The 12,592-nt window shown below is 33.7% G+C and overlaps 1 protein-coding gene across 2 annotated transcripts in view; it reads right to left on the bottom strand.

Moving 5' to 3' along the window:
• Nucleotides 1-4,404: 4,404 nt before the first annotated feature.
• The window catches only part of LOC18424255 (kinesin-like protein KIN-7D, mitochondrial), a 48,543-nt gene continuing 40,355 nt past the window's right edge, over nucleotides 4,405-12,592 (bottom strand). For both annotated transcript variants that reach the window (XM_011630643.3, XM_020661520.2), the window contains exons 22-25: nucleotides 9,505-10,275; nucleotides 5,177-5,315; nucleotides 4,965-5,078; nucleotides 4,405-4,721 (exon numbers count right to left, since the gene is read on the bottom strand). In XM_011630643.3, the coding sequence (XP_011628945.2) occupies nucleotides 4,993-5,078; nucleotides 5,177-5,315; nucleotides 9,505-10,275 (996 nt within the window). In that variant the 3' untranslated portion in view covers nucleotides 4,405-4,721; nucleotides 4,965-4,992. The remainder of the gene's footprint in view (nucleotides 4,722-4,964; nucleotides 5,079-5,176; nucleotides 5,316-9,504; nucleotides 10,276-12,592) is intronic.

Below are 12,592 nucleotides of genomic sequence, written 5' to 3'. Positions count from 1 at the left end.
GTATTGGCATGAGGTACATACTCTCGGATGGGGATAATATAAAGGTTGAAGTTTCTATAAAGCCTAGGCTTTATGAAAACAAAATAAAACCTCACCTCAAATCTTCATTCAGAAAGCATTTTTGGCAACAGAAATCTCTATGATGGCTTTAAATTCAATTTCCAACACTTATAATGAAATTTGAAACATAAAAAATTATATAGTTCTTGGGGATCTATAAACAATTAGTTTTAGGGCAAAATGGACGGTCTAGATAATTTAATATAATACATACTATTTTTAGAATTTGAAATCCTTTTGTTTTTTACAACCATAATGTTCAAGCTGAGATGATCGATATAAAGGTCTTCTAATGCTTGAGTTGCAATTTTCGATGAGTTATGAGATGAGGCTTTACTTATTTTGATTGAGCTACAGTCCTATCAAACTATTTTCCTAATATAAAAGGTGAATGAAGCTACTTACCGGACTGGACCATTGTGAGGCAAGCGTCAGGACACTTGGAAATAAATGGGCTCCCTTTTGTTCAGAACATGTTGCCCAAAGTTAGAGGGCTACATTTCTAAGTTGGAGGGCTACATTTCTCTTTCGGTTTCTTAGTGGAAGTTTCCAAAAGACTCGTAGGGCTACATTTCTCTTTAGGTTTTTTAGTAGGAGTTTTGAAAAGACTCGTATCCAAAAGACTCGTACCAACATGTACTTTGAATTGCCAACATAAGCTCCATTCTCCATTTCTCTTTAGGTTTCTTAATAGAAGTTTCATACTTCCAATTGCCAACATAAGTTCCATTCTCCATTTCTCTTTAGGTTTCTTATTAGAAGTTTTCGAAAGACTCATTGTCCATTTCTCTTTAGGTTTCTTATTAGAAGTTTTCAAAAGACTCGTATCAACAACATATACTTCAAATTGCAGCATGAGGTCCATTACGTAAAAGCAAGAGCAAAAAAAAGAAAAAAAGACGTACAATATTAGTGCAAAGGCATTCTAACCACCATAATCCATAACAAACTTTGAGCGAATTCTTTTTTGAACTCTGAATCAGGTCAATGGTATACTCCCAATGGCTCGATTTTTAATCTATCAAGAGTATTTATGACCTTTTTATTAAAAAAAAAACTATATTTACTTTATACTTCTAAACAAAAGTGTGGTTTGCATAAGGTTGATATCTTAAATAATCAATAAAAGGTGCACCACCAAATTTTATCATAAGACGTAATTTTGGTGTAAAAAATTATTAGGATGGCTTGAGACTCTATTTTTATCTCCAATTATACAATTTTAGATTTTAAAAATGAATCAAATCAAGTAGATCTATTAACATATAAAAATCTTGAAAATGAATGCTCCAGATAATATGTGCCAAATGCCCTATTTTTTTTGGAACTTAAACTCTTTTTTACTTTTTAAATATTTATACATCTCGATGTCACAATGATCAATTTGAGGGCTTTCCAACTTCAAAACAGACTTTTACGATAGAGTTTTTTGTTCACCTTAATTCTATATTTTAAAGTTCTGGGTTGTCGACTTCATTCTAGCATGTGTACACAGGCGAATAATTTGACAGATAACTTGCCTAAAGGAGGTGCTTCTTTATCTTCTTTTTCTATTTCCGATGAAATAATCCTATTTGGGTAACTCCATTCTAATAAGAGTTTTTAATATTTGTCAAAAAAAAAACACAGGTTGCAACCTTATATAAACATTTTCCTTTAAACAAAATAAGGCAAAGTGTCTTGACTTTTTTAAACAAGGACTCAAACGTCCCTTATCCATACTTTCATGCCTACCCCTACCACTCCACAAGAGCCTAAAGAACCAACGGCTCCATTATGAAATAATAAGAGAAACCATTTCATTTAACCCAGCAATAAATGTTAGAACAAAAACAAAACAAAAAAATTGAAATTTATTTAGTACACTTTCGATATTCTTTTTCCTGTTTAATTTTCTCAAATGTGGATGGATTTCAAATAAACTACATATCTATACAGCATTTAGAGAATTTGGCATCTGATACATAATGAGAAGAAAGGGTGTGCTCCGCAAAACTACGTTGGATTAAGATTAGGTCAACCGAAACTCCGTCCCAAGAGAAACACCATCTAAATTGGGCAACATGTACCATCGAGTTTGTAAGTCAAATGTGACTAAATCAATTAAATTGAGGAACATGTACTATCGAGTCTGTCATTCAAATGTGATTCTAAAGTTATAATAGATTCAATTGTTTTAAAAAAAAAATTGCATCCCTTGGCACCGATGGATGGAGATTAACCTAAGCTACAGCTTCTCCAGTAGAAGGGCTTAGCCAATTCTCATGAATCTGTAAAATGAAGCTAGTGGAGAGTATAAATTTTCCATGGTTGAACATTCATTTGTAATTGACGTGAGGAATCAACGATGATTGTTCATCTTTTGTGATTTGATGTAAATAAGAGAAGTCATTGCAAGTTCAAGGCCACGTAAGCAAGACAGCAAACTCTTACTCGCCGACAGAATTGCCTGTCATGCAATGGAAAGAAATATAAAAGAGATCCCCCTTGTGGGAAAGAGGCCTTCAAAACCGAATTCCAAGGTTAAGAGCTCCGAACTTTAAGGTAAAGGGTAAAAAGAACTCTTGCATTGCTTGTCCTCAGAATTTCATTACGCAAAAACTAAACATGGAGAAGAATTTCTACTCAATCAAAAGTGTCTCTGCAAGCATTTATGACCATAAAAAAAAAAACAAGTTTTCAAAGCACCAATTTCTATTCTCAGATACATGGATATATAGCTTATGAAGCTTAAAAATCAGCAACTCACCTGGAAAAAAATAGAATTATGTCCCGATAGACATCAAATAAATGGCAAGCGTATAAAGAATCTCTCAAATATAAATCTTGCTCAAATACAACTAAATTTGGTTACAATAGCCCCCGTTAGTTCAAGATGGATGTGAGAATAGAAAACACTTCTTACCCTCTTATTAATCCTACTTCCTTCCATCAAAACTTTAGTGTTTTATGCAATGGTTTAAAAAATGGATCGGTGACCCGGATCGGGCTTCCAAAAAACCGATTCGGATAGGCGAATCGGCGATCCGGATCGGGTGAATCGGTTAGAATAAAGCTCAAAAAAAATTCGAAAAAATTATTAAAATTCATTATAAATATTGTTTTTTAAGAATTCAATAAAAAATGAGGGTACTCCAATAAGAATTTTCATGTTTTTGAATAAATATGCGAATATTGATATGTTCTTTCCCTGCATGAACCGCCATTCAGCATTTAATTTACAGTATTTCGTGCTCATCCCTACACTGTTGCTGTTGGGACTTGATATGTGAATAATATGGCTGCAATAAGGTGGCCTCAGAATCATCATCTCTCTCATTTTCTCTTTGAATAATATGGATTAAAAAAAAAAATAACAAATTTTCAAAAAAATCGATCATGGATTAAAAAAAAAATCACAAATTTTCAAAAAATTCTATCATGGATTACAAAAAAAAATTCGTTCATGGATTAAAAAAAAAAAATCACAAATTTTCAAAAAATTCAATCATGGATTACATAAAATTCGATCATGGATTACATAAAATTCGATCATGGATTACAAAAAAAAACAAACAAAAAAAAACAAAAAATTCAATCGTGGATTACAAAAAAAGAAAAAAACAGTTCGATCATGGATTACAAAAAATTCAATCATGGATTACAAAAAACTCTATCATGGGTCACAAAAAAAGCAAAAAACAAAAAATTCAATCATGGATTACAAAAAAAAAAACAAACATTTCGATCATGAATTATAAAAAAAAAACAAACATTTCGATCATGTATTACAAAACATTCGATCATGGATTACAAAAAATTCTATCATGGGTTACAAAAAAAAAAACAAAAAACAAAAAAATCGATCATGGATTACAAGAAAAGAAAACAAACATTTCGATCATGGATTACAAAAAATTCTATTATGGGTTACAAAAAACCAAAAAAATCGATCATGGATTACAAAAAAACAAAAACAATTCGATCATGGATTACAAAAAAATCGATCAAGTATTACAAAAAAATCTATCATGGATTACAAAAAAAAAAAATTCCGTACGGACTCGCCGATTCACTGTTCGGACTCGCCGATTCCGTACAGTGAATCGGCGATTCACTGTACATAATCGTCCGGTTCTCTGTAGAACCAGACGATTTCTGATTTTTTAGGCGATCCGATCCCCTTTGCACGATTTCCGAGTCGAACCGGGCGAGTCCGGTTCGACTCGGCATTTTTTAAAACACTGGTTTTATGTATTGCCTTTTCTAATCCTTTTCAATTTCTGACCATACACGGGAAATAACAAATTGAAAACAAAACAATGAACAAAAAATAGATATACAGTTGAACATTGCCTTCAAAGATTGTTAAATGAGCAACCGCAGAGCAAAGGGAGCTCATAAAAGCTGGTATTGTAGAAGAAATACAAAACAACACAGCGTCAGACATCTCTTACTCATATACAATACAAATTGCCTGGAACATTTTTCTTTGTACCCGAACATGAAACATCAGCTTGCAAGGACAGAAAAAAATAAACAGCTCATTTTACAGCCCTCGGAAGACAGATGCAACAGTATCACTATACAACCCTAAGAATACTTACATTTGGATTGATAAAAGAATTGCAGGTATAATATTACATGAAATTAAAAAATGGGTGGACTTCTGAATTCGATTCCTGCCAAAAGACAAAAAGGCAAGAATTAAAAAATCTGCTTGATGTCATCTTTATGCCAAAAAAAGGAGAAAAAAACATATGCTTAAACATATTGGACATGGCTGCTAGGAAAATGTCTTAATTGACAGGTTTAGTGAATGCATATGCAAAATTAGAGAACTCTAGGATATGAAAGCTTGCACTAAAGTGGAAGCATAGTTGAAAACAAGACCAACAAACCTATGTAGAAATCAGAAAGATCACCTTATTATTCTAAGGACTTCACTAAATACTATGAAGTGAAGGCAATTATCCTATCTGCAATCTTTGTGCGACAAAGAGGGCATTCGGAACAAGCCAGTGAACATGGCTTACATACTGCACAACATCAAATACACGGTGACTAAAAAGCAAGTGTTGCATGATTACTATATAGATATTTATTGCAGTTGAATGAAAATGATGTCCCCACTTACAACAAAAATGTCGACAGGGGAGAAGCACTGCAGCAATTGCAGTTTCGAAGCAGACTTTACAAACATGGGAAGTTACTTCTTCATCCCCATGCACGATGGATTCAGGCCCATTCTCCTTCGTTTTCTCTACCATCCTGGTCTGCAGTATTGAAGATTCAGGAAGACCATGTATTAGTAACCTTTCAAACTCAAGTGAAATGTAGTAATCAGGTTACCACAAAAGGTCCAATAAAGGTCACCGCTATAGTGAAAGAATATTGCGCAGATGTTTTGAGAAAAATACAACCCATGTACATCAGTGAAAGATGAAACTGTTTCATAATAAAAATATCCCAATAAGAATCAACTAATGAAACAATCAAGAACTCAAATAACGAGTTCTTCCAGTTTCATCAAAAAATCACTCTGACTCTCCTCTTGCATGATCCATTCAATGAACCGCACAAATATGCAGCCATGGAACAATAAATGTTAAAAATCACCGGGATACTAGATATGTAGAGTGTCAGAAATTCGAGTACTTTCTCGCAAGGAAGCAGAGCAAACAAAAGCTATCCAATACACAATATCAATTAATAACATAAATTAGTTCAGATTTACGTGAACAAAAAAGGCCAATTATCCATGCTGACAGTTACCAAGTTCCACAAAGCCCCAGATGTTATATGAGTTAAATCATTCTAAGGACTAAAACATGCACTTAAGCAATAGCACAAGAAATTTGATTGGGTAATGTATCGAATGGCTTAAAATGAAATGGGACAAATAATTGTGTATGGTAAAGTTAGTTATTTGTTATGTGTCTCAGTGTTGACGATATGCTTAAATTTGGTCCTTAACTTACAAATTGCAAAGAAAACTACAAAGCTTCTCTTGTCTAAATTGATACAAAAGACTTCGATGAGGCAAATGTGATATTTGTTTATCAAGATAGTGTCAAATGAAAATGTGCAATTGTCAACAGAATCTCATTATATAGAAAATATTCTCAGTATATTCGAGTTTCCTGATTTTACGCGAGACCATACATCAATAGATCCATAGATCAAGAAAATGAAAGGACATGCATTTCTCAAATATAGTGTAAAAGAGAAAATGGTATTCTAATGTATGCAATGAGTTGTACGAAGCAGCATATTGCACATGCAACAGGGAAAAGAAGTAAATTTCGCAAATTGCCCACGTAAAGAAAATTTGGACGCAGTATATTTAATCCAAAGATACCTAAACTGGACCACTAATTATGCCATACATTAGTTATGCTGAGTTGTTGGGAGGATAAAGTGGACCGCTAATTATGCCATACATTAGTTATGTCAACATGTAGATATTTACATTAGCCAAAGCAGTGTAGCAAAAATCGAACCGGAATGGTTTACCGGAAATGGGGCCTCAAGCGGTTACTTGGTACAAACCGGTAAACCAGACAGTTCAATTGGCCGAACTGGGCAAGAAAAAATTACAAATAATAATAATAAAATATAAAAAGCATATTTGAAGCATGATTAAACAAACAGCATCCAAATGAAGGTGAAAATTAATGAAAAAAAATGGATTTTAAGCAATTGATTTGTTCCCAAGGGTATTTTTTAAATTTTCCAAAAAAGATAGGAAAATTTAAAAATAAGTATTAATGGCCAAAACAATTTCCAATCTTTGCCAAAATGATGAAAAACATTAAAAAATGCATCTACAAACAAAATCCTTTATTTTTTAGGATTTAATATAATTTTTTAAAAAAAATTAAAATACCCGGCTGGTTCACCAAAACCGGCCGAACCAGAACCGGCCAATGGCCGATTCCGATCTAACCGGGTGGTTAAAATTTGAGCTGCCCGATTTTTTCTACACCAAGACTGAGCGACAATTTCTTGAGGACCAAACAAACCTGTCACCAACTCAACAATGGAGCCAGAATTTATAATCTTAGATTTTGTTTTCAAGAAAGCAAACTGGTTAAGGAACTAGTTATATGACTAACGAATTGGGCTAAAGAAGCTCTAAGTATTACTATCTATTCAGATAGTAATGCTACACTATCTTGAGCATGCAAATATACTCATAACATAAAATCTAGACATTGAGCATGTAGATATAACTCAATTCAAATGTAGGAAACTAGAAATGGAGTAAATAATTCTAGAATATGATATACTAAAAGAAAACATATGGCATATCCTTCAATTCAATGAATTAAAAGAAAACACATGGCATACCCTTTGATTCAATGCCATGCAAGACAAAACATCCAGAAAGTGGTAAGTAGATATCTAAAGTCCATTTACTAATACTAGTCACCAACAATGGGAACCCAACCTAGTCTCTGAACCACAAATTCTAGGTTTAATAGGAAACAACAAGTTGTTTAGAATGGTAAATTGCTCAGTATACATAATGATAATGATAACAAACAAAAAGTATCGGCAGCACTGTCCAAAGAGTAGACGAATCCGGTAAAACATGAAAGGAGGAAATATTTTAATGCTAATACAAATGTTTAGAAGTGAGGTGATTTAAATACAGGACACCACAAATAGATTCATCTATGTAAGTGTGGAAGTGCCGGTGCTTTTTTATGAAATTGGACTTGTTTCGAGTGCACTTATTAAATCAGTATAAAAGCAAGCACCCTAAAATGTGCTGAATGTTTCTAAATATCAGAGTTATCTAGATTATTTTTCTGTTGTATAACCAACATGTTATATAAGGCTGTTAGTTCAAAACCATAAGTAACTAAGAACTTTGATAGGTCATGCAGCACATACACTATGTAAAGGTTCAAGTCTAATGATGCCTTTATGTTAAGCAAATAAAATAACTGCCTTATATTTTTCCTACATTATTTTAAAATTACATGAAGATCTGTTAATATTTTTTATGGAAAAGTAATTTGGTTTATTCATAATAATGAGTACAACATATTATGTTACCACAAAAAGTTGTCTATTGTCTTAATCCCACGTTTGGCAATTTGAATGAGCAAGTCAAGTATACATAAAGAACCATTCCCTACCTTCATATTTCATGAAACACTTGTAAGAAAGGACTCATGCTGAACATCAAATGTGACGTGAACATGTTTGTGACGATGCACAAGCGCTTGAGGCGCACTTTGCACTTACTACTCTTTCGTCAGTACAAGAGGGGCCTTAGGCCATGCAAATGTCATATTTTCTGAACCAGGTGGAAATTTTGCCAAACAAGTAAAAAATCCTAAGGTGCGAAATTACGTAACTATTGGGTTGTGGTTAATGATTGTTTAATGACTCATTTCTGTGAATAGTTGTAACTGTTAACTGAAAAGTGGATGTTAACCATAAGAAGATATGTCTCATCCATGGAAGTCGCAATGAAAAATTACTTGCTCCCCTTTTTGTTTGGATAGGAGCCTATAAACTCTCTAAAGGGCAACAATCCTCATATTCAAAAAAAATTGGCATATAGAAATAAATCCTTGAAAATAAAGTACATGCAACCCAACACTCTCTGCACTAAAAAAAGAAAAAAAAAAAAAAAAAAAAAAAATATATATATATATATATATATATATATAGGAAAAGTCTTTCACACACCTATAGGCGAAAATGAACAGTGATTTCGCCTACAATCATCACCATCCAATGTTCATTACATAGTCACAATTGTCTGGTAGTCTTTCATTTTTCATTTTTTTTCTACAAATCGGAATGATTTGAAATTTGGAAGGTGTGTATAGTGAGACGCACCTAATAAAAATATAAAAAAAAAAATTCTAAAAAAAAAATGACCAAAATACTCCCAAAACTTTTTGGAGGTATTTTGGATAATTTTTTATGTAAAATATTTTTTTGATGTTTTTTGTAGATTCGCCTATTTTTTATGAACACACGCTCCAAATTTCAGGTCAATCTGATTTGTAAAAACAATGAAAAATGAAACACTATCAGACAATCGTGACCGTACGATGAACTTTGGACGGTGATGAGGGTAGACGAAATCACTGTTCATTTTCGCCTATAGACGTTTTACAGTATCTTTCATATATATATATATATATATATATATATATAGTACGCACATATATATGATTCAAGAATGGATGCCTGACACAAGCACAAAAATAATATGCACGAGAAAACTAACATCATACACAGCACAAACATAATGTATGGTAGAAGGGTGGCAAATCACATGCACGGCAGGGTATAAAACTGAATCAAATCACAGCAATTCTATACCAGTCTACATTCTTTCAATGACTAAGAATAGTAGTAGAAAAAAAGAATTTTTCCCATGCATGTTAACATCAACACATTAGAATATTTAAGATTACGGTGCCAAAGGTATACCTTCAATTGAACAACCATATTTTCTAGCTCAGCCCCACGATTCCGTTCATCTAGAATAGGCTTGATCACATCTTCTGATGGATGTGTACTTTTTGGCAAAAGGTCCTGATTATCATCAGAATGTCTTTCAATCAAACACCCATTCTCCAGATTGTGGCCAACCCTTTCACCTGCATTTGGTTTCGACCGGAGCCCTCCCTCCTTTTTCAATTTAGCAACAAGTACCCACATGCCTGCCAAATCATTTTCCAGGTCTGCCTCTCTCTTCTTAGCATCATCAAGCTTCTTCTGGTATTCTTCTTCAACAAGCTCTTTCTCAGCCAAAGCAGCCTCAAGAACAGCTTCTCTCTGTTTTCTTGCAAGCAACTCCCTTTTTAAATCCTCTGGATCAAGATTCCAGAAATTCACATCATCATAAATAGAACCAGGGTTCTCACTGGACCTACTATTGGGCCGACATTTTCTCCCCATTTTATTCCCATCTGCCTTGGCTTCAGAATACCTCCGTATACCACCATTACCACTCTGCTTATGAACACCTCTTGAGTATGAGATCTCTTGAGCAGCCGATAGTTCTTTCGCCTGCTTTTCGTTTTGGAGGGATAGCTTGGTGACTTCATCTGCCAAGTTCTTTAGCTCAACAGCAGCAGCAGATGCCAATTCTTTTGCATACGAAGCATCATCTGCTAACTTTTGATTCTGAACGTGTAAATTGTTATTCTCATCTAATAGCTGACCGTTTTGCATCTTCACTTTATCAACTTCAGCACCCTATTCACAGACAAAGAAGAGAATTTTTAGTCGTTTCATGATACCAAATAATGAAACTAGATTCCTTTCCAATTTTGCATAAAGGATAAGTCCATCAAGAAGAATTATCATATCCTAGGTTTAAAATGCAGGAAGCTTGCATAATTGTCAAAAGTAGCTGCATACTCGAGGTAACCCCAAGCAATTATCACTTCCAATCCTTTACTAGAAAGCATATTCCAAAAGAATGCAAAAATATGAGACCCACTGAACCCGCCTAGGCGGCCACCCAAGGCTTGCACCCCACTCAGTGGCAGAAATGCGGGTCCTTGAGGGTATTTTTTTGCCTTTCTTTAATACTAAATGGGCAAACTTGTGGGTTTTAGGTTCATTTGAAACCTAAAACTCATTAGAGGCTACTTTAGAGAGAGAAAACCCAACAAAAATTATTTTTCTACTGAGCCGCCTAAGTTTTAGGCGCCCGCCTAGGCGCTAGGCGGCCTGGACCACCCCCCTGACCACCTAGGTTCTGCCTAGTGTTTTTTGAAACACTGATGAGACCCAGTAAAATTTAAGAGGCAAAAATTACAACACCCCTCTGAGTCTCATTTAAAGCCTAACTTTTTGTTAGATTTTATTAAGTACATTACATTGAGCACTGAATTTTCTGATCCTCGGTAACACAAATTTCACAAGACAATAGTACCCAGTGCTTGTAGGCAAAGTTAAAATGAGCCCATCATTAGAAGGCAAGAGTCTATCAAAAGAGAAGTCCAGGTATGGAAATCCAAGGGGACTTAACCATCTAGCTATCAGGAAAAAGGTCCACAAGAATATTGAAGTTATTTATGGTCACGTAAAAAATAATACAGACAATAAAGCATTAACCATAATGTGTAAAACACAACCATGACATGGCACAAATCAGGGTTATCATACCAATCCTACATTACTAGCCAGGGAGAAATCCATTGACCCATTTAACGAGAAAACCATCAGAAAATGGCAAGAGTATCCAAGGGAAACCAGTAAAACCATTAGTCTAGAAATCCTAAGACTCTCTGAAGCCCACTTTTATACAAATGTTGTCAAGAACAGGCAGGTGGCAAGATCAGAGAGGACACCAACTTGGTCGGACCAAATGTATGGGACCTATTCACCAGTCAGACCAAACAGAAAATAAAACCATAAATAAGGGAAAAATAAAAAAATATATATTGAGAAACAAATAAAAAGAGAAAGATACAGAAAAATAAGGAAAATTTAAGAAAAATATAATGCACAAAAAAATGTAAAAACAATAAACTTCCCATATAAAATACAAAACCAAATACTCAAGATAAAAAGTGTGTGTATACAATGAGATCACTTATCTTTAGTACAAGGAGTTCATAATTACTTATAACCCTCCAATGTGAAATTTTGATGGCTTAGAAGTGTCACAAAGTTCGAGAAAATCTCTTTTGATCTTTGAGCTGGTCAATGGAATAAATGTAACCACCCAATTTCACATACAATGGTAGAGATTAATTGTGACCACTATGTACCAAAAGTAAATGGTCTCATTAAATACTTTTCCATATAAAAAATATGGAACTTTTTTCATCTTTAATATTTCATAACTCCATTAAAGTGTTACATAACCAAGTAGCAAATGAAACCAAAAAACCGAACAAAACCAAATATTAGTTTACAAAAATACATATATGTTACCAAAAAAGAAAAAAAATTACAACAATAAACTCATTAACGCAAACAAAAACCATTATATTAAAGGAAAAGTGTTATATGTGTCCCAAGGTACAAACCATCTCTCCCAAAAATGAATGCAAATGGTGGCCCTTCCAAAAAAAATTAGAGCCGATGACCTAAATATTTCTTTCAAAGAAATTATCACTTTTAGTTTTAAAACTTTGTTTGTTTTACATATTAGTGATCCCCATGTTAAAGACTATATATTTCTTAAAAATCACGACCAAAATCCATTTCAAAAATGAACTATAAAGAGGGGACGCACTTTTATATATGAGTATGAGGACTCATTGAAGCTGTGTCCTGAATTAAATAAGAGAAACGAAATAATGCACTGATCTAAAAAAAACATTTCCAAGAAACCCCTAAAACTCCGAAATTTTTACAATTTTTCCTCAATATTAAAAAACCCAGAAAATAGTATAACAAATTTACTTCAAGTATTAAATAGGTAAGATAGACAGGTTGAATCCTACCTACAAGTCGCTGATGTTTAGCCAAAGAGATTAGGAGTTCTCGGTAGATAAGATAAGTAGAGAGAGAGAGAGCAAAAATAACCAAAGTAGCTCCATCTCCTCCAAAAACC

Source organism: Amborella trichopoda, chromosome 9 (assembly GCF_054954075.1).
Source record: "Amborella trichopoda isolate Santa Cruz 75 chromosome 9, AtrichopodaSantaCruz75HAP2 v2.0, whole genome shotgun sequence".
NCBI lineage: Eukaryota > Viridiplantae > Streptophyta > Magnoliopsida > Amborellales > Amborellaceae > Amborella > Amborella trichopoda.
The sequence above is the reverse complement of the archived record's forward strand: the minus strand, read 5'-3'. Positions and strand labels throughout refer to the sequence as shown.